The sequence below is a fragment of the Acinonyx jubatus genome, chromosome B3 (genome assembly GCF_027475565.1).
Source record: "Acinonyx jubatus isolate Ajub_Pintada_27869175 chromosome B3, VMU_Ajub_asm_v1.0, whole genome shotgun sequence".
Classification (NCBI taxonomy): Eukaryota; Metazoa; Chordata; class Mammalia; order Carnivora; family Felidae; genus Acinonyx; species Acinonyx jubatus.
In genome coordinates, this window is record NC_069386.1 from 72,664,664 (window position 1) to 72,689,711 (window position 25,048).

General features: G+C 49.9%; 1 protein-coding gene and 1 long non-coding RNA gene across 5 annotated transcripts in view; one reads left to right on the forward strand and one right to left on the reverse strand.

Annotated features, from left to right (window-relative positions):
- LOC106979463 (uncharacterized) overlaps positions 1 to 25,048 on the reverse strand; it is a 256,270-nt gene that overhangs the window by 20,399 nt on the left and 210,823 nt on the right. The window contains exon 6 of one of the 4 annotated variants that reach the window (XR_008299303.1): positions 16,558 to 19,321. The exons of the other annotated variants lie outside the window; for them this stretch is intronic. This is a non-coding gene — a long non-coding RNA (uncharacterized LOC106979463). Of the gene's footprint in view, positions 1 to 16,557; positions 19,322 to 25,048 lie in introns of those variants that run through there. 4 annotated transcript variants of the gene reach the window in all.
- On the forward strand, positions 432 to 9,147 carry DHRS2 (dehydrogenase/reductase 2). Its single transcript, XM_053224307.1, is given in 9 exon segments — positions 432 to 1,457; positions 1,672 to 1,851; positions 2,020 to 2,197; positions 2,731 to 2,832; positions 5,722 to 5,792; positions 6,852 to 6,903; positions 7,409 to 7,543; positions 7,796 to 7,851; positions 8,098 to 9,147. Coding segments are annotated over 9 exon segments (918 nt in total). The 5' UTR covers positions 432 to 1,425; the 3' UTR covers positions 8,210 to 9,147.

Consider the following 25,048-nt stretch of genomic DNA (forward strand, 5'->3'; position numbering starts at 1 on the left):
CCATCTCGTGGCAAGTTTAGAAAGGAGCAGGGCTTGGTAAGGACTGTTGTAGAACAGAGGGGACAGCCACGGACTTGCTGGTATGGGAACAGCATCTCAGATGTGCCATAACTCTGGTCTTCCAGCAGGGGGCGGCCCGTCCTGACAAAATTCGAGTCCCTCTTTTTCCTGCTGCCCTCCCAGCCAAGGAGACCAATTCCCTTGACACTTGGTGGGGTTAATCTGTGCTCACAGCTGGGGGTAGAGAAGTCCCCCAGGGGTCATAACAGTGTTTAGAATCTGGTGTCCTGTTTAGGAAAAGTAGAATAATCAGAAGCTGAAACCCCTCATCCTCTGGAATGGAAAGGCTATAGGTATGACCTTGCAGAAAAGAGAGAGCATGTGAGAGAGAAGAGAATGACAGCAGCCAGGACAAAAAGGAGAGGAGGTCAAGGACCTGCAAAGGGTGTCTTTGGAAATACGGTATCCGAAGAGACATAAATTTGAAACCAAGGCTGTCTCTCTTAAAGCAGAGCATTTGGTTACCTTCATTATGGCACTCATACAGACTGATATTTAATCTGAAATTTCTCCCTAATTCCTGAGCAGCACCCATTCATTTGTTATTATAGATAAGGACCCCTAACTGGAGGGAACTGGGTTATGTAAAGGTTGGTTGCTAAGAAACAAGGGAGATGCAGTAGGTATGGCAGGGGTTGCTTAGTAACAAGGAGTCCCTTGGTGTTAGAGTGGCCAAGGCAGGTCTGGAACAGATGAGGGTCTGCAGACGGTCAGCCCACACCAGAATCTCCTGAAAGTGCGTGTCTGATGGCCCCTGCAGTCCAAGCTGCCAGAAACTGCATCTCTTCAGCTTCCTGGCACTATCTTACATGAAAAGTACATCCCGAGTCGCTGTGTATCCTCAGTGACCCTTTTCTCCAACCATTCCTTCCCTCCCACCTCCGCAGGAAACAGATCACACTCCTAGATTCGGGACCCCACAGGGCTCCTGGGCAGGCAAATGGGAATCTCACACTGGGGGGAGGCAGGAGCCTCTGGGCTCACATTGATGTGGAGCTGGGAAATTTGGGGTCTTGGCGAAAGAGGATCCCCTACACAAGCATCTCTCCTGTATTTCCAGTTCATAGACAGTGTCTGCATATGTGAGTCTCCCACGCCAGGTCCTCACCCTGCCTTCACACTTGTGCAGACCTACCCCTACCCACACTTGCGAAAGCCTACCCCTTTCCTTCCTGAGGGTGTCCTGAGGGCATGGGTCTGCACCCTGCAGCCTGGTGTGGGGCTGCCTTGTCTGTCTCAGGCTCCTCACAGCCTCTATGCAATTAGCTTCACTTCAGCACAGCCTGGTGAGGACGTTATGCAGGCGCTCAGAACCTTGGTCTACTTTCTCTGGCATGTTGCAAGTGCTCAGTGCTTGGTCGTGGAATGAATGGGAAGATAACCCTGTCTGCTGAATGGTGGGTCTCACACTCTAATTTGCCTGTTTTATAAATAGAGAATTTTCACAGAGTTTGCCTGACCTGAGGCTCACGTGTTTGAAATTCACCCTGACTAGCTCGACTCTCTCTGGCTCTCTGCTGCTGGCCTTGTCTGTCTGAAGGAGCTGGAGGTAGATTGCCATCACGCTCACTAATGGCATCAGTGATAGTTGAAGTTGATTCTCTCCTCCAGGGCCAAGTTCAGCAGGAAGCAGAGACAGGAACTGGCCTCCATGCTCCCAACAGTGGCCTGCATCCACAGAGGCTTGTTCCGTTCCTGTGCTGGACTCTCTGTGCGCATGATCAGCAGGGGGATAGGCCAAAAGGGCATCCTGGCCAATCGGGTGGCCGTGGTCACGGGGTCCACTGATGGGTAAGTGCCCTGATTGCCCTATGGGTCTTGACCCCTCACAAGGATTTTCGCTTCCACAGAGAGACCTCAGGGTTGTAGATTAGGACACAGCCTTATTGGCTTCCGTGGGTCGAGGGACCACGGTGGCAAGAGGCTGAGGCTGTCTTGTTCCCTCCATTTCTGCCACAGGATCGGCTTTGCCATCGCCAGGCGCCTGGCCCGGGACGGGGCCCAAGTGGTGGTCAGCAGCCGGAAGCAGCAGAAAGTAGACCGGGCAGTGGCGGCGCTGCAGGGGGAGGGGCTGAGCGTGGTGGGCACCGTGTGCCACGTGGGGAAGGCCGAGGACCGGGAGTGACTGGTGGCCACGGTGAGGGGCCACAGGGGTGGAAGGACATAGGGAGGAGAGTGCACAGAGCCTTTCCCACTTTGCTCAGCCCTGGGTGGGGCAGACACCCGGATCGGGGTTGGGAGGCCCTGCAACAGTCTTGAAACCAGGATTGTTCATGGTCTAAGCGGGTAGACCTCATTGTTCACGCTGGCTTTCTGGAAAGTGGCTCGTTCGTGAAAGGACCCTCACCCCCACCCCCACCTGGAGAACTGCGGTTGAGGAGGAATCTAAAGGGATTCCCCATCCCGGGTATATAGACGGATTCCTGGAGAAGACAGACCTTCCTCTCCTGAGGCCCTCAGCTCTGCAGAGCCTGTCCTTGGGCCTACCTAGGGCATTGCCTTCACCAGTGTTTGGTTCTCACACTGGCTTTGTGACCATTCCTGGTTGAGACAGTATCTAATTAGCAAGTGTTGTCTCAATGCCCTGTGCACCTGGCAGCAGTGCTGGGCGGGTGAGGCCTCCTCGGGCCATCTCCACACTTATGCCCTTCATGTCACTCTTTCTCCCAGGTCGTGGAGCACTGTGGGGGTCTCGACTTCCTGGTGTGCAGTGCAGGTGTCAACCTGCTGGTGGGAAGCACTCTGGGGGCCAGTGAGCAGGTGTGGGACAAGGTGAGAGGCCGCTGGGGGGAGCTGGCAGAGGGTCTGAAGCGCTCCCCGGTTGAGCCCCCCCTCCCAAAGTTACTGTAAAAACAGGCACTGACCACTTGTCCCCTGGAGTGTGCTGCGGTGCTCCTTTCCAATTTGTGTGTTTTTAAAGTGGCTTCCTACATTCCTTCTGCCATCTTTTCTCTTCCCATCCTTTTTGCATTTATTCGTTTAGCAAATATTTACTGAGGGTTTGCTATGTGCCAGGCACGGTTCCAGGCTCTAGCTTTACAGCTGTGGGGGTAGGTCTCTGCTTTTGGTAAGAGTCAAGAATAGTAAGGTCTCTGCTCTTTGTCAACAGCAGATATATTTTCCTTTTTTTTTTTTTTTTGGTGATTTTGCTCCTTTTTGGTGACCTGTACCTGCCACTGAGATTCTTTCTTCACCCTTCCTAGATGAGGCTTCCTTACTGTCCCTCAGATGAACCTGCTACACCTGTCAGGCCTGGGCCTGGCCACTGGCTTCCTATGAGCTCAGACATTCCAACCCACCTCGTCCACCTAATGATCCTGCCACCTGAGCCACAGGGTCCAGAAGAGGCCTTGCAAAATGTCTTGAGGTCCATTTTGGGCCTTGTTATCCTATGACTTCTGTTCCATTCACTCCTGTCTTTGGTTCCTGAGTCTGTCAGACAAGACGGACTGCAATGAAATCACCTTGTTACCACCCCCCTCCCTACCAAGCACTGGCCAGAGCATTCCCTTCTGCCTTCCCCAGCAATCCGCGCTCTGTAGACATCGTTCTCGAGCCACCTCTCCTGTGCATCTGCCCTTGGCGGCTTGCCCTTTCCTCCATCCTCAGAGATGGCCTGAAATCTGAGCTCCCTGCAGCCGCTGCTAGCAGCCTCCCCAGGCTCCTCAGATTCCTGATGCTGCCGAACGACCATTTGTGATTAGGTGGCTGGGACTGCATGGCTGACCATCTCCTAACCCCCCTGAGTCATACTTCCTTATAGTGTCTTAGGTCATGGGATCATGACTCTCTTTTTCTCAGAACCCGTTTCAAATCTTCTCTCCTGAAGCCGAGCGCGCTTGCCCACGGTCCAGCCTTACTTTCTCTGCCGCTACCCTGTTTTCCAAGGTCTTGCTAGTCCACAAGCCGTCTGCCCCACTGGGCAGGAGTCATCTCCAGTCACATTCGCCACCACCTCAGAGGTGAAATGGTTACAAAACGAGTGTGACATTGACCTGCTGCTCTATCTGCATGCGGTTTTCAGCAGGTGTCCTGGGAGTTCCTTCTTGTTCACCTTATCCCTGGGCTGGCTTGAGCGCCTCCCCAGGCAGACCCCCGTTTTCTCCAGCTGGTTGGGAAATCTCCCATCTCCCATTCCACCGCCTCTCCTCCACCCTTCTCCTGCCTGAGGACTCTCCAGCACCCATTCTTCTCAGGCCCACAGTCTATACTCAGGACTTCGTGGCACTCAGAGATACTCTACCCGATTTTCTAAGAGGGCAGTCCTCTTCAGCCCGGGAGGGGCTGTAACTTTTCCTTGGCTCATGTTTGGTTGCCAAGTCTAGGAGTGGCCTTGTCTGAGCCCATCACCCAGCCCGACATACATGGAGCTTAGGGCAGACATTGGTGGGGTGGCAGGGGTCTGTTTCGAACAGAGAATGACCAGGAATACCCTTAGTCTAACCCTCAATTCCTTCTTATTGGGGATCTCATGCTGGTCCCCCCTTTAGACATCTGAGCCACTTCTTACAGTCTTGGGGGTCATCCCCAACACTGGCAACTTGTCATCACACTGGCCTCAGCCGCTCTCCATTGAAGCATTTCCCCTGCCCACATCCAATGGGGTGGTTGGGTGTGGGATGAAAACGTGGGAAGGCATTGCAGATGTGCAGCCTCACTCCCTAGAGACATAGACACACTGACCTCACTCGAGGTGGTGCCCCACAGGAGGGATCCTGCTCCCATGTTAGTCCCAACTGGTACTCTGGCCTAGCCCCCAGCCCAGTTTCTGCATCTTTCTCTGTCGGCTCCTCTCATACTTTTCCTCTGTCCCCAGTGCCACCAGACAGAGTTCCCAGACAGAGGGTCAGGGACCCTTAAGTCTGAGCCCAGATCCAGGTTTTAGCTGCAGGCAGGCCCAGCGTGGGCACCCACCTCCCAGAATGGCAATTCTCTGTTGTGTCTCCCTCTTTGTGGTGGCCGTAGGAAAGCTTGGAGCCAAGTTTGCAATAAACTGGCATGCATGTAGGCCCTCACAGCTTGCATTTTTGTGAACGAATAATAGACTAATATTCAGTCCTTACCACATGCTGTGAACTGTGGGCACCAACCTTACTCTTGCTTTTTCTTATTTTTCTACACTTATTTTTTACTGTTCTCCATTTCTTCACACATAATACCTATTTGATTTGTTTTATGCTGTTGCATTGTGAGTACGCCTTTAATTCTATTGGGACAAGACAAGGACATAAACAAGTAAAAACACAGACAAAGACAACTCTTCCAGAAATCTCCTTTGCTCCCAGCACCTACATTCCCTCCATCTGTTCTACTTTCAGTCTTTTTCCAGTGGCCTCTGCTTATAGCTTCTGTCTGCACAACCAGAACATAGTCCAGTTTCTTTAAAAGGCCTGAACATTGCCTTCCTTCACCCCAATCCTGCACAATTCACATTTTCAGGGCTCTGTTCACAGGCCTGTCACTTAGCCTGCCTGCCTGTTAAACCATTAGCAAGTGGGAAGCACCTCTTGTCCTGATCAGAAGGGGAACTGATCTCAGATCTGCACGTATCTGGGTTTACCGCACAAATTCTAGGACCCCATGTGTCTTATGAGAACAGGTCCTGGGCTGGGGGCTGACTATGTGTCTCTGACCTCCACCATGCCTCTGCTCTGACTTCAGATCCTGGAAGTGAATGTGAAGGCCCCGGCCCTGATGCTGAGCCAGCTGCTGCCCCACATGGAGAAGAGGGGGTAGGTTGCAGGGTGGGGGTGGGGACTGGTGGGGAGCCAGGGCATGAATTGAGTCTAGAGAACATGGGGCCATAGCTGGGAGGGGAGGACAAAAGAGGTGTCCCTGAGGCCTCCACACCCCCCTCCCTCTGTTCTGCCTCACCTTTTGTACAGCTATGGCTTCTAATTCTAGTGGCCGTATGATGAGGGTGATGTCCAGGGGCTCAGGCATGCTCTCGTTGGCCTTGACATCACCATGTTTGGGAAAGGGCTGTGCTTTTAGCTCCTTAGCCTTGGGCAGGTCATTTTCACCCTCACCTACTCTGATTCTCTCGCAGCTGGACAATGCCTTTTCACCAGCTTACAGTCTGGGACAGGGTCTGCCCCTTTGCTCCCGGCAGGGAGAGGTCCATCCCACGCCCCTCCTCACTCCCTGCTTCTCAGTCTCCAGGGAGCCTGCTGTTCTAGGCAGGACCTGTTCTAGGTCTTGCATATCTGACTGCACTCCACACATAGTCTCAGGGGTCTGAGGTTAGGGACTTGGGCCACCACCTCCCTCAGCACGTAGCTACTCCTCCAGTATGTCCTCCATGCAGACATACCCTTCAGGAACTGGCCTGGGGACTGTCTTGGATAGAAGGAAAAACTCCTGACTCATTTCTTGTCTCTTCCCGCCCCATCTACTTGTCAGAGGCCGCCCATTGATAGGCATTCACTGTCACCAAGGCCATTCTGGCCCCTTTCCCAAGCACCTGGCTGTCTGTTCTTCACTACCCCAGGGATAGGCAGAAGAGTGTAATGGTTCAAAGTAGAGACATTGGGTCAGAGAGAGATAGGGTTGGAGTCCCAGCTCTGCCACTTATTGGCTCTGTTGCTAAGCCCTGCTGAGCCTGTTTGCTCAGCTGGGAAATGGGGATAATAACAGGAACTGTATGGCTGTTGTGAGGACCGCATTATTCAATGACTATAATCATTAAAATGTTATAATTATAATTTTTTATCTTTTAAAAATAATAGTGGCACCTAAGCCCGTGGTAAGTTATTGGTTTCCTGTGTCCCCTGTGTCTGTCTGTCTCTCAGGAGGGGGGCGGTCATCCTGGTCTCCTCCATTTCAGCATATGTACCACATGTGGTGAGTTGTTGCTTATGTGCTCCTGGTAGGATTAGGGGAAGGGGTCCCCACAACGCCACAGGGACAACGTTTGGGATAGACCCACACTTTACTCCTGCTGCCCTAGGCTGAGCTGATGCCCATGTGGCTGCTGGGTCCCTAAGATCCAACTTCTGTTCTCAGACCAGGCTGGGGAGAGTGTGTCTGAGTTCTGTGCTTGGGCCAGGGTGGGATCATCTGTAGGAGAGAAATCCAACTGATGTGTTCCTCTGCTTCCCTATATCCTTAAAAAAAATTTTTTTTTAAGTTTATTTATTCATTTTGAGAGAGACAGTGTGGGAGGGAAGAGAGAGAGAATCCCAAGCAGGTTCTGCACTGTCAGCACAGGCCCTGATGTGGGGTTCAAACCCATGAACCATGAGATCATGACCTGAGCCGAAGCCAAGAGTCGGACACTTAACCGACTGAGCCGCCCAGGTGCCCCTGCTTCCCAATATCCTAATCACTGTCTTGATTCCCTTCCCAGGAGCTGGGTCCCTACAACATCAGTAAGACAGCCCTGCTGGGCCTCACCAGGACACTGTCATTGGAGCTGGCCCCCAAGGGCATCCGGGTGAACTGCTTGGTTCCAGGAATAATCAAGACTGACTTCAGCAAAGTGGTGAGGACTGGGGCATGTCCTCCATTTCTCAGCCTGGCTTGGCGAAACCTCCCCAATGACTAAGTGATGAAGGAGTGACTGGAGCTTCAGATCAGCATCCTTAACAGCTGAGGTCCTTGCTGTCCTCTGAATTCAGCCATGACTCAGTCCCTCTCCCCTGAGAAAGGCAAATCTGCTATGGGATCACCTTGGTCCCTGCTCATCTCCTTGTTTTAGCTAGCACTGACTCTTTCATGTTTTCTCTTTGCCCAGGCATACAAGAATGAGGTTTTCTGGAACAACTTCAAGGAAGATCACAAAGTTCAGAGGCAAGTTGGGTTTGGAACCTCGGTAATCTGGGTACAGTTGGGGAAGAGGGGCTGGTCTATCTCACTAGCTGACCCCTCCCTGGGCACTGGTCATTCCTTTAGCTGAAGTCTGGTTTCTGCAGAGCCCTGGAGGATGCAAGTAGCCCTGCCAGGTCCACCCTGTCCCCTCTTGGAGTCCACTCCCACCAGAACAGCAAAACCAGAGTCTGAGATCATTGACATGTGTTCTGTCCTCCTTCTGTCCAGGATTGGGCAGCCTGAGGACTGCACAGGACTTGTGTCCTTCCTGTGCTCTCCAGACGCCAGCTACATCACCGGCGAGAACATCGCGGTGGCCGGCTTCTCCTCTCGTCTCTGATGGAGCTAAGGGGGTCTGGGCCTAGGAGCCTGGGGCTCATGAAGATCTGAAGCTCTGCCAGACAATAAAGCTGGGGGCTTGTTTGTGCCAGGCTCGAGGAAGGACCCCCAGTATTCTCATCTGCGTGACTGTTGTTGATTTAGCTGCTGTGATTCGACCAACATGTGGGTTCTTGGTGTGGGGCTGTGGAGCTGACTGAGTTCATGGGGCTGGCACTTCGGAGGAACCGTAAGGGAAAGGAACAGAGACTCCTCTGGCAGCAGGCCCCTGATGTATGCTGGCTTCTTCTCTCTGCCTCTTGTGCTTTAAACATTTTTTTCCCCAAATAAACTCAAATTTATCCTCGAGCCTGGAAACTCCTGGTAAGGGCAGAGCCAAGGGGAATGAGGCTGAGTACAGGCCTCTCCTGTCTCCTGACTTCTGCCTGAGCGTGTTCACAGACCCATGGTGGTGGTCAGTGAGTGTTCACAGCAGGCTCTGCTCCATTCTCTGAGCAGGCTGGTGGGAGTGGCGGGAGTGGCAGGAGGGAGTGGGAGAATTCTGGAACTCCCGTCGGGATTCTCCAGGCTAGCGGTTCTTAATGTTTTCTGGGCCATACAGGCCTTTGAGACCCAAAGAAAACCACCAAATCTTGCATACGATTCCAGGTTGAGAACTTCTAATTCAGACAAAAGAGAGAAGTCAGTGTGAAGTTCTTCTTAAGGTTGTCTCCTCTTGGCAAAGGTTCTTTTTATTGTCCTGAGTCATGTTCATGGGCACCATCCTACTTTGTGTACATGTCCAAGGCTCAGCGGAGTTGGGGAGGAACAGTGGCACTGAGAACGCCTCTCTTCCTCTCTTGCCATCCATAAGGGGTGCCTAAGCGAGGGCCTGAGACAAGGCTTCCACCCTGCCCACCAGCCTTCACCTCACCGAAGCCCCTCACCACCGCCCCCTCTCTGGACCTCTTGGGCATGGGTCTTTGTCTTGAGACTGATTCTATTAAAAGCTTTATTTATCCCTACCTTGTACATTGGACCACACAACCTGGAGAACATAAATATAAAAAAGACCCAACCTCCCTCAAGTTCCTTCATTATGGTAGGAAAACAGGGGTTTAAAATAAGGCAGAATGTATTCATTCATTCATTCATTCATTCATTCAATGAATTTAGTGCCAAAGCACCACTCCCTACCAGGCACCGTTCTAGGAACTCAGGGGGTGACTGTGAACAAAACAAGGATCATTTCCCTACAGAGCTTACACTCTCGTGGCGGAGGGGTACAATAAGCAACAAACATGTTAAAAAATAAATTATATAGTGTCTTAGTAGGTACAGAAGAAAAAGACTAAGAGTAGGGTAGGGGTACAATTCTGTAGCCAATTCTTTTTTTCTTTTTTAATCCGTGTAAATTTTTGTGCTTTTCGTTATTTTTTTTAGTTTGTTTATTTTATTTACTTTTTGAGAGAGACAGAGACAGTGTAAGTTTGGGAGGGGGAGAGAGAGGAAGAGAGAGACTCCCAAGCAGGTTCTGAGCTGCCAGTGCAGAGCCCAACTTGGGGCTCAAATTCATGAAACTGTGAGATAATGACCTGAGCTGAAACCAAGAGTCGGACGCCTAACCAATCGAGCCACCCAGGTGCCCTTGTACCTAATTCTTTTTTTTTTTTTTAATGTTTATTTATTTTTTTTGAGAGAGAGAGAGAGACAGACAGACAGAGCATGAGTTGGAGAGGAGCAGAGAGAGAGGGAGACACAGAATCTGAAGCACGTTTCAGGCTCTGAGCTGTCAGCACGGAGCCCGACATGGGGCTTGAACTCATGAACTGCGAGATTGTGACCTGAGCCTAAGTCAGCCACTTAACTGACTGAGCCACCCAAGCACCCCCCCTGGTACCTAATTCTAATGTGTGGGCTCTTCTCCCATACCAAGCAGTTCTCTAACACCAGCTGCATGTCTCACAATTCAACTTAATTCTGACACCATCTACCTGGAGATAGGATGAGATCCCATAGGTCAAGGGTTCAGTTCTACAAGACCAGCCCTCACCCCACTAGCCAATCACAAGTCCCTGTTGTCACCTGTGCTCTGACTATAGCTTGGAGATTCCAACAGCCTCCTCCTTGGGTTTGATTAGTTTGCTGGAGTGGCCCACAGGACTCGGAGGAACATTTTTCTTGCTAGATTACCAGTTTATTATAAAAGCTTATCGCTCAGAAACAGCCGGATGGGGGAGTTCCATCCGGCACGGTATGGGGAAAGGTATGGAGCTTCCATGTCTGTTGCCACTCTCCCCAACCCAAAAGCTCTCTGAACCCTGCCCTTTAGGGTTTTATGGAGGCTTCATCAGGCACACTTGGCAACTGATTCAACCTCCAGCCCCTCTCCCCTCCACAGAGGTCAGGGGAGTGGGACTGAAAGTTTCAACCCTCCAATCATATGGTTGGTTTCCCTGGCAACCAGCCCATCCTTAGGTGTTTTCCAAAAGTTACCTCATTAACATAAACTGAGGTATAGTTGCGAGGAGGTTGTTATGAATATTGAGACACCTTTATTACTCTCATCACTTACGAAATTCCAAGGGTTTTAGGAATTCTGTGGCAGAAATGGGGACAGTGAGGTCTCCCTAGGGTTGGCACTTGTCCAGGCCACAGGTGCAGGGCTAAGGTGCCACCAGAAGTGTCCTGAATGAGGCGTCTGAGGTGGGGAATCAGAATACAACAGTAAAGCAAGAGCATAAAGCTCAGGCTGAAGGCCTTGGTTGGGAAGGTGGGGGGTTTGGGCATCAAGGTGTAGTGGGAAGATGCAGACAGGCAGAGCAGGACAGGATTCTACAGGTGAGAAAGCCAGGCCCCAGAGGGGAGACTCTGGAGGTTCCCACAGCTCTAGAATAGCCACGGCAGAGGGCAGAAGCTTGTTATGGGTTCTCCAGCCCCATGACCCCTTCTACACTCTGTGGGGGCAGAGTTAGAGAAAGACAGGGAAGTGGCCAGGCAAGCAGGGACAGTGCCCTTTAGGCTGGCAGGGAGGGCACCCACAGTGGTGCAGAGGATGACAGGGACCCCCAAGGGGAGAGAGCAGCCTGAGGGTGGGGCAGGGGCTGCCGAGCCCTCTCCCTCCCAGGATGAAAGCAGTGGAAGAAGGTGAGGGTATGTTACTGGGAAGGAAGGCCCTAGTTCTGGACCCAGTGCTGGAGGCAGGGCATTGAGGCCGAGGGAGAAGAGAACTTTGCAATGGAGCAGTGCTCAGAGAGGGGATTTGGTGTCCCAGTGATACATGCTGTGTGTTTGTTATAGCGAGTGTGTGTCCCTGGTAGAGTGCGACTGACCTCGGCAAGGAGAAGGGGCTGGGAGAGAGAGCAGGTGAACATATTGGGGAGTGAAAGGATGGTTGGCACTCAGTTTATGGTTCTTGCCCTTCTTCTGTTGAGAAGTGTCTGGAAAAGCCTACTCTGGGCCCACGTTGCCCAGGGCATGCCAGGAATGGGAGGGTGCAAGGATGGAGAGAAGGAGAGGCCCGTTGCTCTGCTCCCATGCTATTCTTGCCTTACAGCCACACAAGTGGATGGGGGCTATGGACTGGGTTGAGTAAGGACCAGGGCCAGACTGAGTCTCCCCCTCCTGTCTCCTCAGGCTGTTTCCAGCCAGGAGACAGCAGGTCACAGACACCCGAACATAAGTTCTTCCTTGGGATAAATAACCTCAGTATTTTACTGGGTTCTCAACAGCCCTTGGGTGGCACTGAGATGCTTTCACCTGGGCTAATAAGTGAAAAACAAAACAACAGCAGCCAAGCTTGGCTCATCAGAGGGTTTCTGCTGGCTTGGAGTACTTGTGTGCTTGAGGGATGGGGAAGGAGGGAGAGGAGGAAATGGAGCCGGGTGAGTGGGGACTTGTAATATCTGACTCTCCACCTGGGAGCATTTTGTCTGTATTTATACATTTCAAGTTAACCCCTTCATCTCTGATTCTTAAGGAAAGATCTGGAGGAAAAAAGTATCAGGGTACTGGGGAATTCTAGGGTATCCAGGGATGGCCATAGGTAAGGATTATGATAAACTGAGTGATGGCAATCCAGTCTGAGGATTCTGTGTCTTATGACTCTCGAGGGTACCCAACCTTGATTGGATGCTGTGGCCCCAGGGGAATAAACAGCTGCAGTCCCTGGCCTGGTTTTTTCTTATTTATTTTCCAGACTACACTGTAGTGGGTCTCTTGTCCCACCACACTGTATATCACTCACTCCTGCAATGAACATCCAGGCTGTGTCTGTCCAGGCCTCACCTGTGGGCTGGGCTCACAGGTGGGAGGGCAGTTTGAAGGGCAATGCCAGGGCAGAGGGTCCTGGTGCTGCATTGGAAAAGAAGGGGTGGTTCCAGAGTGGCCCAAAGCAGTGGAGCTAAGCGGAGGTTTTGTGGAGGCTGGGTTTTGTGGGGTGAGGTGAGGACAAAAAATGGGTGAATGCCCAAGGCTATGCTTGTTCACCGCTGACTCCACCAGTGAAGGTCTTGCATTAGATTTTACCAAGGAGATGAACTCTTTCCATCTAAAGCAAAAAGTCCCCTTGGCCAATTAAACAATGGGGTAAACGTTACCAGAATAAACGAAAGATTGAGAGTAGGATGGAAATGGAGGAAAAGAGCAATCAGATGACACAAGTGCCCTTGGGTTTCCTCACCTGTGGGGCTGGGACCCTGGGAGCAGGGGTGAGGGGGGCACTGAAGTTGCTATGCAAGGCTGGGCTGCTGTGTGTACTCTCAGTGGCTGGACTCAAGTTTACAGTTTCTGTTCCTTTAGCCCTTGAAGGCCCAAAGATGCGTTCCTCCATGTAGGAAGGGTCCTCATGAATCCCAGTCGTAAAATGACTCCATATGCTGATCATTTTAATGGGGACCTTTGACATTTCCTAATGGCTACCTGCTCCAGAGAGGTTAGTTTGTGTAGATATGTGCATCTTGTAGGAAGGCATTGCTGAGATTTGAATCCGAGTCTGTCTCTCAACCACTTTCCATGACAAAATGATGGCCAAGTCTCTGTCAGCCTAATTCTCTCTGGCATATCTGTCTTAGTTTGGTTTCTCTTGTAAGCAGAGCCTAAGACAAGAGCTTTCAGACAGGAGATTTGCGGGAGCAGAAGCATGGGGGTGAGCAGGGAAATAAGGGGTCAGCTAGGGAGGATGCCACTGCATGCCATAAGTTCTCTCGATCTCCCAAGAAGAGCATAGACTCCCTCACAAACATACTTTAGAGTATGTCCACCCTAAAGATGGCAGGTGGAGCATTTATCCATGTGCTCTCACCTCCTATCCACTGAGGGCTGCCTCTGGGGATTATTAACTGGGCCACACTTCCAGTCAAAGAGGAAGGTGCTGTCCAAAGTGCAGTGAGTCAGGCCTACAAGAAATGGCTCACCCCAGCCATGTCAGAAGTCATGCAGGTGACAGCAAGAGGGCCTGAGTCAGGACACCGAAAGTGTCTGATACAAGGTCTTTAGGATGTAAGCACCCCAGGTCTCAAATTTGTTTAAGAACCAAAACTCTCAGGGTGCCTAGGTGGCTCACTCGGCTAAGCATCTGACTTTGGGTCAGGTCAGGATCTCAAGGTTCGTGGGTTTGAGCCCTGTGTCAGGTTCTGTGCTGACAGCTCAGAGCCTGGAGCCTGCTTCGGATTCTGTGTTTCTATCTCTCTCTCTGCCTGCCCCCCGCCCCCCAAAAAATATAAACATTGAAAACAAAACAAAACTCTCAACCCTTTTGCTCTTGTGAAGCCCCAGGGAGAAACAGTCTCTCCTCTTCCCAAAATAACAATTAATCCACTTCCCCCAAGGGACGTCCATCAGAAATTTTCACTGAGGCTTTCAAGCTGCCAGATCTTAAATCTCCAGTTACTGGTTTGAGTGGTGCACGTGACTATTCCGCAGGGTTCCCAGAAGACTGAAGAGAGAGGAAGGCAGGAAAGGAAGATCAGAGAGGAAACTCTTAATAAACTAATCACACACACAAAGAGCTTCGGTCTCTCAACAACTGGATGTTCTACTTGTTAAAAAATGAAAATTTAAAATGTAACACTCAATGTCATTAAATTTACATACCAATTTAAAAACTCTCTTTACTTCTCCCTAAGTAAAAAATCAGGATGGTTTTAGAATGTGAGGTCCTGAGAGGGAAGGAATCCAGGGTCACCTTTGTCCCATTTCTGGCAACCCAGCTTCTGGAGGCAATTGACAAAAGATGCTGGTGGTAAAGATGGGTCCTTGGTGACCTGAAACACCACAGGTGTGGGGATGAGATGTGGGGCCTTGGAGTTTAATGAATGGATAACTCAGTGGCAAGCCCAACCCGAACACCAGGCATTTTGGGTCTTGAATGTCCTGCATCAGATTCTACCAAGAAGATGACGGTCTTTCATCCAAAGCAAGTGGTCCCCTTGGCCAATTAAACAGCTTACAGACAGCACTGTTAGCTCACATCTAGAGAGTGTCTTTCAACTGGCAGAAGGATGGAGTATGGAATGCCAAGCAAAAGAAGCTATTACCCAACCCCCAACTTCAGAATAGCCCACCTCAGATGGAGCCATTTCCAGAATTCTCTTCTACCCCCTTTCTTCTCTTTCCTGTCCTGAAGTTTGTCAGCTAACTAACTCCATGCCAATCCTTTAGGGGACGCTCGTTCTCCTCCTGTCTTGCTTCATTTGCTGGGGGTTAAGAACTGACGCAGGTGTAGGGAGGTGTAGCTCTCTGAGTCCATGAGATCTAAGCCCACTCGCTTGTCATGGAGGCTATGTTTTTCCTGCCAGATATGCTGGCTTCTCTCCAGTGCACCTGGTCTCTTGCTTTTACCAGAAGAGGTTGAAATGGGCTCATCATCTGCCTTTGGAACAGTTGTGCCCCAGAATCACAGAAAAGGTCATACAAATGATCTGGTTTACTTCCCCCTTCCCTCGCCCTGCCATTTTACAGATGAAGAGACTGAAGCCCATGGAGGGGAAGGAGCTTGGCCAAGTGGTGGGCTGGTGGGAAAACTGATCCAGAGACTAGGTTCCCTGATCCTCAGTCTGGGCTTGCCGTGAGAAAGTCCTATGCCTGGTTCACTTGGCCCATTAACTGTCCAACTGATGATCCCCTAAGAAGTTCTCTTTCCCAGGGCAGGAGTTTCTGCATTTGAACAGGGAGTGCTGTGGACTGAAAGTCTATCTACCCCTAAAATTCATATATTGAAATCCTAATCCCTAATATGATGGTATTTGGAGATGGGCCTTTTTTTTTTTAAGTTTATTTTTATTTATTTTGAGACAGAGATAGAGAGTGAGCAGGGGAGGGGCAGATAGAGAGGGAGACCGAATCCCAAGGAGGCGCCACATGACCAGCGCCTTAATACGGGGCTCCAACTCAAGAACCATGAGGTCGTGACCTGAGCTGAAATCAAGAGTTGGAGGCTTCATTGACTGAGCCACCTGGGTGCCCCAGGAGATGAGGCCTTTGTAATTTGGGTTAGATGAGGTCATGAGAGTGTAGCCTTCATGATGGAGTGAGTGCTCTTATAAAAGGGACATGAGGGGCGCCTGGATGGCTCAGTCGGTTAAGTGGCTCACTCTTGATTTTGGGTCAGGTCATGATCTCACGGTTCGTGAGTTTGAGTCCCACATCGGGCTCTGTTCTGACAGCGTGGAGCCTGCTTCGGATCCTGTCTCCTTCTCTCTGCCTGTCTCCTACTTGTGCTTGCACTCTTTCTTTCTCTCTCTCTAAAATAAATGTTAACAACAAATTAAAAAAACGGGGTGGTGGTGGTGGGATATGAGATCTCTCTCTCTCCACCAGGTGAGGATAGAGCAAGAAAATGGCCATTGGAAACCACGAAAAGTGCTCTCACTTAGATCCTGACTAGGGAGGCACCCTGATCTCAGATTCTGAGCCTCCGGAACTGTGAGAAATAAATGTCTGTGTTAAGCCAGCCCATCTATGGTATTTTGTCATAGCAGCCCAAGCTAAGACTGTGGAGCTGACACTAACCCCTGCCCATGTGACTTCGCTATGGTGTTGATGGGTCAGAGAGCCTGGCCATCTGTGCCAGCCACCAGTGGTCCCATTTTCAGGGACCTTCCCCAGCTCAGGCTTTAGAATATACTGTATTAAAGCTTGCGGGGCGCCTGGGTGGCTGGTTGGTTAAGCGTCCGACTTTGGCTCAGGTCATGATCTCACGGTCCGTGAGTTCGAGCCCCGCGTCGGGCTCTGTGCTGACAGCTCAGAGCCTGGAGCCTGTTTCAGATTCTGTGTCTCCCTCTCTCTCTCTGCTCCTCCCCTGTTCATGCTCTGTCTCTCTCTGTCACAAAAATAAATAAACGTTAAAAAAAAAATAAAAAAAAAAAAGCTTGCTGGTATCTCATAAAAAGTTGCTAAAGTGATCCTTACTTAGTGTTGAGTCCATATTTAAAAAAAATTGGCTCAATTTCTATACTACTCAGGCAGTATAGTGAAAACAACTAATTGAATTAATATCTGTACTCTTTAGTTTGAAGGGTGCTTAGAAAGAGAGGAGCAGCCGCTGCTAGCCTGGAGCTGACTTGGCACAATTAGCCAGGCCTTGGTGCTGATGGCCTGGCCTCCCAGCTAGGTGAGGGTGTTCAGTTAGACATAAGCAATTCTGGGGGATACCACCACCAGACAAGCCCACTCTGTTCACTTGATGAATGAAGACAAAAACAAGATCACTCTGTAATCATGTCTGAACACAGAAAAATTATTTTTTTAAGGGAGATTTTTTTTTTACAGTTTACTTATTTATTTTGAGAGAGTGTGTGAGAGAGTTAGCAGGGAAGGGACAGAGAGAGAGAGAGAATCCCAAGCAGGCTCCATACTGTCAGCACAGAGCCTGATGTGGGGCTCAAACTCACAAACTGTTGAGATCACAACCTGAGCCAAAATCAAGTCAGATGCTTAACCGTTTGAGCTACCCAGGAGCCCCTGAACACAGACAAATGATTGTCCAAACTACAAAAATCTGAACATCCATCCTCCATCCTGAATAATGAGTGACAGCTGCTGCTTTGTCAACAGCTCCCATAACTTTTCTCTTTTCTTCTCTCCTTCTATGTACAAATTAAGATACTTATGATTAAGATTCTAGTCATAGAGTTATCCCAGTATCCAACCCAGAGCAAAGACTTGCTTCTTTGAATCCTCCTCAAAATCACCTGAAATAAGCCTGATTTGATTAAGTCCTTTCTAACATTCTGTTAATGAGACACCCCACGTCCCCATAGGGTATGTTCTCCCTCATTTGCTAAGAGTCAATAAACCCAAGTTTATTTGACTACGATTGTATTGGTGGTGGTCTTTGGCTGGAGGGTATTGACAGTACATGCATTTATTTTTAAGAAGTATTTTATTTATTTATTTACTTACTTACTTATTTATTATTATTATTTTTTAATGTTTGTTTATTTTTGAGACAGAGGGAGACAGAGTGCGAGTGGGGGAGGGGCCGTGAGAGAGGGAGACACAGAATCCGAAACAGGCTCCAGGGTCTGAGCTATCAGCACAGAGCCTGATGCGGGGCTTGAACCCACGAACCGTGAGATCATGACCTGAGCTGAAGTTGGACGTTTAACCGACTAAGCCACCCAGGCACACCTTTAAGAAGTATTTTAAATGAACATGGTAACAAATTGAAGTACTTCAAAAGGGTGAGAAGCGGAAGGTGAGTCTCCCTTCCACACTTGAACTCTAGAATCTGCTTCCCTTCCCCGCAGGCCATAGCTGTTCCCAAAGACAGTCTGGGCACGTATAAGCACATATGTGTATTTATCCAGTTTCAGTGCTCATCTCATCTATCGTTATTACCACTGTTTGGCCTTCCTTTCATCCACCTGTCCACCCAATATTTATTGTACCTGGGACTCCACAGCAGTGCTACGAACTTTCTCAGTGGAGTTATAAAGGTGACTCAGGATACTGAGTGGACGATTTTTCAGTAAGCAGAAGAGGAAGAAAGGGCTCATGGCTAGCCGTGTTTTAAGCAGAGGCCCAAACTTTATTGGCAGAGAGGTTTGCTGGTTGCTTTCCATTCTCCCTTCACTTCTAAGATAGTCGGGGATATCATCGTTGATGCAAGAGCTACAGCTTTTACAATGATGAGGGGCTACACAGAGGGGTATGGAGTAAGTCCTGTGGTGAAGATAGCTTTCCATCAGCCTCAGGATGAGAGCCAAATTTCTCTGTGTAGGGAACACCTCCTCAGATCCTGACCTCTGCCTCCTTTGTCACTCTGTTTTTTCATTTTGTTTTGCTTAAAAAAATTTTTTTTAAGTTTATTTATTTATTTTGAGAGAGGGAGAGAGAGCACAGAAGTGAGGGAGGAGCAGAGAGAGGGGCAGAGACAGAATCCCAGGCAGGCTCTGCGCTGACAGTGAGAGCCCCCTGCGAGGCTCGAACTCACAAACTGTGAGATCATGACCTGAGCCAAAATCAAGAGTCAGACACTTGGGGTGCCTGGGTGGCTCAGTCGGTTGAGCATCCAACTTTGGCTCAGGTCATGACCTCATGGTCCATGAGTTCGAGTCCCGTGTCGGGCTCTGTGCTGACAGCTCAGAGCCTGGAGCCTGCTTCAGATTCTGTGTCTCCCTCTCTCTCTGCCCCTCCCCTGCTCATGGTCTGTCTCTCTCTTTCAAAAATAAATAAACATAAAACAAAAAAAGTCAGCCGCCTAACTGACTGAGCCACCCAGGAGCCCATCACTCTGTTTTTTAAACTATCACTTGCCCTCGGGAGCTTTACTCTTTTTGGTGGAAGGATTCACAGTCCCCCATGGGCTGTGCTCTCTCTTGCTTGAGGTCTCCACACACACTGCTGCCTTTGGCAGAACCCATCCTCCAAGGGCAGCCGCTCCTGTGGCACTTACTGTAGTGCGTGGGCATCGTTGTCAGCGTGTTCTGTTTTCTTCTTCAGTTGCCCAGAGATGGTCTTGTATCTCTGAAGCCCCAGCCTCTAGCAGAAAGCTCAGCACCTAGAAACTTTTCAATGCAGGTTTGTTGAATAGTTGACTGGATTGTGAATGAATGAATTCCTCTTCTGGAGGGTGAATCTGGTGTGTCTAGCTCTTCCTGCTTCTGGGAACCCCTTCTTAGACCCTAAATTCCTGGAAATGGCAGAGGCAAACCATATAAGGAAATGGTTCCTTCTAGAAAAAGCAAGATTTTCCTCTCCAGCCACTCTGGAGCTACAACCCTTTCTGCCTCTTGCACTCCAGAAAAAGTTTGTCTTCCATTCCCTTTGGGAAAGGAAGGAAAAACTCTTAAGAGTTTTCTAGACCCAGAACTCAGGCTGCTTCCTCAGGATTCATCTCCCAAATGACTTCCAGTCCTGCCCAATCTGGGTCCTGCCAAAGAGAGGGGGTGGGGTGGGAAACAGACCCCCAGGGCCTTAGTGCAACATAGGTGACCCCCACGGTCCCCAGTCACAGGAAGAGTAGTAGCTGCCACTTACTGAGCCTTATTCTGGATCAAGAACAGTGCTAAGTGCTTCTCAAGAATTCTCTCTTTTAAAGATAGTAACAACTCTGTGAGGCAGGGCAGATCTTAGCCCCATTTTACCTGTGGAGAACCTGAGATTCTAGAAAAATTCAGTAACGTGCCAAAGTGTGGCCACATCCCCTCAGTCCACCTCAGATGTCAGCCACAGCATAGATGGACAGTACTCGCCCCACAACACCTACCATGAATCATCTGCTTTTCTGCCCAGGGGAGTACACAGGGAGTCCTGCATGTCGGTGGTGGCGGGGGGGGGGGGGGGGGGGAGGGGGGTGACTGCCAGGGGCAGGGGCAGCCTCGGCCAGTGGGGAACCCTGTGGGAGGAGGAACAGGAAGGCATCCTACTTTCTCAGTGAGTCTGTGTGGAGTCCATTCCCATGGCCCAGAGGCTGCCCTGTCTCTCTTCCCGCCCCCTCACTTCTGTGCCCCATGACCACATCACAAAGGATTTACTTAGGCTTTGCTTTTGGAAGAATTCAAGTAAAGACAGTCACGTAGTGAAATAAGTGGCACAGCTGGTACCTGAACTGAAGTGTACTTGATGAAGTCCTTTCTGATTTGTTTTCAGGAAGTGAGAAGTCCCAGAAGGAACCCAGGATTACTGAGCAGAGGAGGGGAGGGGAGGTAGGGTGGGGTGCCTTGCCCCCCTGCAGGCTGCTCTGTAGGTGTGGTGGTGGCTATGAGGCTGTGCTCTTGGGTTGCTAACGAGGAAGCAGTGATATCAGGCAGTGAACATAAAGTCCTCTGTGGTGACACCACGCCTAGCTTTAGTGTAGCAGAATTTTATGAAATCACACTCCTTGGCTTAAGAACTAGAAGTTAAAGCAAAACAGACCCTTTATTGTCCAAGGGAGTCAGCAAGTGCAAAGAAACGCTTTGGAAGAAAGAAGATCCACATCACTTCTTTCTTTTTCTAAGAGCAAAGTCCAAACTCTACTCTTATGGCACTTGTCCTTTGAACTGGTGGCTGAAAGTCCACTTAGGAGCTCATTCCTTACAATTTAACTTCTGACCTCCCTGAGAGAATCCGCTTTTATCTGTCATTGCTCACATTCAAGTGTGAATGCATTTGTGATTCCTCTGTGAGAACAAGGATTGATGGGGAGAGGGAAGGGGTCACTGGGTACCTGAGGTAGGTGGGGGAGACAGATTCCTGCCTGGGAGGCTGAGGTAGAAAAGGCCATAGCCCAGCCCAGCCTGATTCCAGTTGTGCAGGTGTCGGGTTAGAAAGGGATTAGGAGCAGGGTGCTTGGGTGGCTCAGTTGGTTAAGTGTCCAACTTCGGCTCAGGTCATGATCTCACAGTTCACCAGTTCGAGCCCTGTGTCAGGCTCTGTGCTAACAGCTCAGAGCCTGGACCCTTCTATGGATTCTGTGTCTCCCTCTCTCTCTGCCCTTCCTCTGCTTGTACTCTGTTTCTCTCCCTCTCAAAAATAAATAAAAACATTTAAAAAATTAAAAAAAATAAAGGGATTAGGAGTTTCAGAGAACCCTAGTGCCCTCCCTGTGGGAACCATGCCAAAGCTGAGATTCGTGGTGTGAAAAGCAGGAGAGAAAGGCACACATGCAGGGCAGAAATGTCTCCCAAGGACTGCAGTGGGCTAGTTGAGATCTGTTGTTCTTATTATGGAAGATCCTATGATAACACACAAGCATCTGGGGGCAGGGGAGGCACTGTTTCATCTGTATCTGCTCACACTTTAGCAAGGAGGAGTGGGCCCAGGGTCCTGTCAGATGGGAGAGAGACTTTGAGGAGAAGCAGAGCGGGCAGGGAAGCTGGCTGTGCGGCACAACCGGGTCAGGCATTCTCTACACCAACCGTGCTGTCCAGACCAGCAGTTTTTATGGGTTCAACCAGGGATCTGGGTTGGGCTTCCTCTATGGCTGGAGGGTAGACAGAGATGGTGGCATCGCTGTTGGAAACCTGAGCTTCCCAAGGCTGCTGGAACGGCTAAAGAACTTCGTCTCCACGAGGGGCATCTCTCCTGACCTCTCAGGAAGAGCTAATTTCCCAGGAGGGTTCTTGTGAGTTCATTTCCAAGGCCAACGTCCTTCCTCCACAGATTCTTTTCATTGCCATGGAGACAGTCTGATGCTCTGTCCAGTGAGGAGTCTGAGCAGTAGACACCATGACAACCTGTGGGGGTTGGAAGGACAGCTCTAAAGCACCTCGCAGACCAGAGCAAGGACAGAGGGCCTGGGACATTATGATTGTCACAGGTGCAGCTGATGAAAGGTGGACAGCTCTATTTTTTTTAATGTTTATTTATTTTTGAGAGAGAGAGAGAGAGAGACAGAGCATGGGTGTGGGAGGGGCAGAGAGAGGGAGACACAGAACATGAAGCAGGCTCCGGGCTCCAAGCTGTCAGCATAGAGCCTGAAGTGGGGCTTGAACTCACGAACCGTGAGATCACGACCTGAGCCGAAGTTGGACGCTTAACTGACTGAGCCACCCAGGCACCCCAGGACAGCTTGATTTTTGACCTCCTTCTTCTCAGTGAGCAGTGAGGGAGGGATGGGTATGGTGGATGGGCCCGGGGCTGGCAGCACTGAGGTCTTGTGCTGCCAAAGGCAGTCAGCTTCATTCTTTTTCTGACTGCATGTTTTGCTTGTCCAGGCCAGGCCAGCAGATTCGTGCCTGGAGACATGCCAAAGCCAGAGAAGGTCAGATCTGTCTAGCCCCGGGTGGGGAGAGGGGCTGGGGAGGACAAAGTAGTACATTCTTAGGAGATGACCCACAGCAAAAGCAGTGCTTTTCTGCAGAAATCACGCCACCCCTCCCAAGCTGGTGGAGGCAAAGGGCTTGCTGTCGAGTTGAAATGAAGCAAATCCCATTCCCATGTTGGGACATCCCAGCTTCTCCAATGGGGGAGGTTTGTTTGTAGTATGAGGCCGGACACCTGCCACACCCTCCCCATTTGTCCCCAGTGTTTGCCTGACTCCTGCTGGAACCTGCCCAACATAGGGGGATCCAGTGACCTCTGTGTTCAGCCCATAGCTGGTTACTTTGCAGAGCCCATCTCCTTCCTTCCTTCTCAGCTGTCTTTCCATCCCGTCTGCCTCAGCCCTGAGCTTCCTGACTCCTAGGTCAGTGCTCTTACTCCCACTATTCCATGGTTGGGTATTCAGAGAAGCGGCTTATATCTCTACTGCAGTCCAGCCCTCACTCTGGAGGGCCAGGGTGGAGAAGCTTGGTGCTGAGATCTGCCCATTCCTAGAGGGGTTTAGGAAAGTCCCAGATATGGCCATCATCCTGCTGGGGGTTATCCTTGTGAAGACCACATCTTAGAGGACAGCAGGTGATCTGTAAAAGCATCCCCTAGGGTTAAATGGATGATCAAATTTTGATAATAGATGCAAGTTACGTGACTTCAATTCTGGAGGGTTAACCTCTCTGTGAGTCAGTTTCTCTTGTATAAAATGGGGTTAAATTTGCAGGGCTGTGAGGGGAATCAAATGAATTAATGCCTGGCGTGGTTATGGTAGATATTAGCTGTTATTATGACGTCTTATTCCCAAGTCCTTATGCAGAGCTTGGAAACATGACTTACTGTTCAGTTATTCCCTGTAGATGCCCCCACCCCTGCCCAGCAAGAGATTTACTTGTTCCCAGCAACTCCAGCACTAAGGAGAAGCTTTTGCCCTCTTCTGCTATGCACACCGATTACTTGGGGATTGGCCATCCCACCCCAGAACTATTTCTCCTCATCTCCCAGGGATCTCCAGCTAGTAGGGCTTACACTTCAACCCATCTGGATAAGAGAGCATTTTCCTCAGATGATCCTTAAACTTGACTAGGTTCCCAGCTCACATTTCTCTCTGTGGCATCCTCTATCTGCTCTCTACCAGACATGGACAGAAGCTTCCACCTGTACACCATAGGCCCTTTATATTCTCATATAACCAAAGGTTGGTTCTGCATTCAGAGCTCTGGTCTGACCCCGGCTGGCCTTGCCTCCTCGGACATTACCCCGCCTAACACTAGAACATGCCTCCATTCCCTCCAGCCCAAGGCCAACCCAATTAGCCTGCATCCACCAATGGCACATCTTCCGAACCAGCCCACAGGGAACGCCTCACATACATCACCCACAGTTTGTCTTCAGAAGCTCCTCCATCCTGGGTCATCCCCATTTAGTTCATCCCATGACCGTAATCATGTGATATCTTTCTCCCCTCCCCAGGTCAGAACGTCATTCAGATGCATGACTTTTAGGACTTAGACACTGAGAGTTAAGACATCCAGGGAGCCACCCTTAATGCGGTAGACTGACTGCATGCTCATAAACACACCTGATGGTGTGCCACAGTGAATGCTGTTGGTCGTCACCATCACCACTGTCACTGGTAATGTTTATAAGCACCAACTATGTGCTGGGTAAGATATTTGGCCATCGTAGAGTATAGTGGCCAACATTTTTACTGAATTTCTACCTCATTTGTAACCAAAATTCCAGAAGGACCAAGGATTTGCATGGAATGTAATATAACTTATGTTGAGATTTGTGGGCAAGCATACACTTTTCAGCCCCATGCATAATAGCAAAAGACAGGAAACCACCTAAATGCCCACCAACAGGGGATGATTAAATAAGGTAGAGTAGATCCATTTATGGAATACTCTAAATCTGTTAAGAAGAATGGTTATAGGTCTGTAACTAGTGATAATGGAACAATCTCCAGGAAATAAATTAAAGGGAAGAAAAGCAAGGTGTAGGACAGTATGTAGAGTATGCTACTGCATGTATAGTGAAAGCAACTCTATAGAAAGGAATATGCACATGGCCTTGAGTGAATCAGTTACCCATTTCCAGTCTCCTCCTCTGCAGGAGGGGAGTAATGGCACCTACCTCTTGGGCTATGGTGAGGATTAAGGGGGATAGTGCCTGTCAAGTTCTCAGCACAGTGCCTGGCCCAAAGCAAACTATCAGTCGTGAGGTGGTTCACATAATTATCTCTAATTATCACTCCAGGTTCAGTGCATTCAACTAAGCTATGTACTGTGCATCAGCACCCAGCAAAATCTGCCGATACAAAAGCAACGGGAGAGTTGGACAGTGGACAACCAACAATAACCATCCAGGAACAAAATGCTATAGGACTTCAGAGGAAAGCATGTCTAACAATGCCAGAGGGATACAGGCTAGGAGTCCAGGAAGTGTTCACTAAAGAAGTAACACCTGAGATCTGATTTCACAGGACGAGAAGGAACAGCTCCAGCAGACAGACCTCACATGAAAAAAGGCACAGGTGGGAAGGCTTGGGGCTCGGGGCGCTCTGTCCCTGCCATTAGAGTGCAGAGGGTGTGGAGGGAGGGGCAGAACCTCAGTGTTGGGG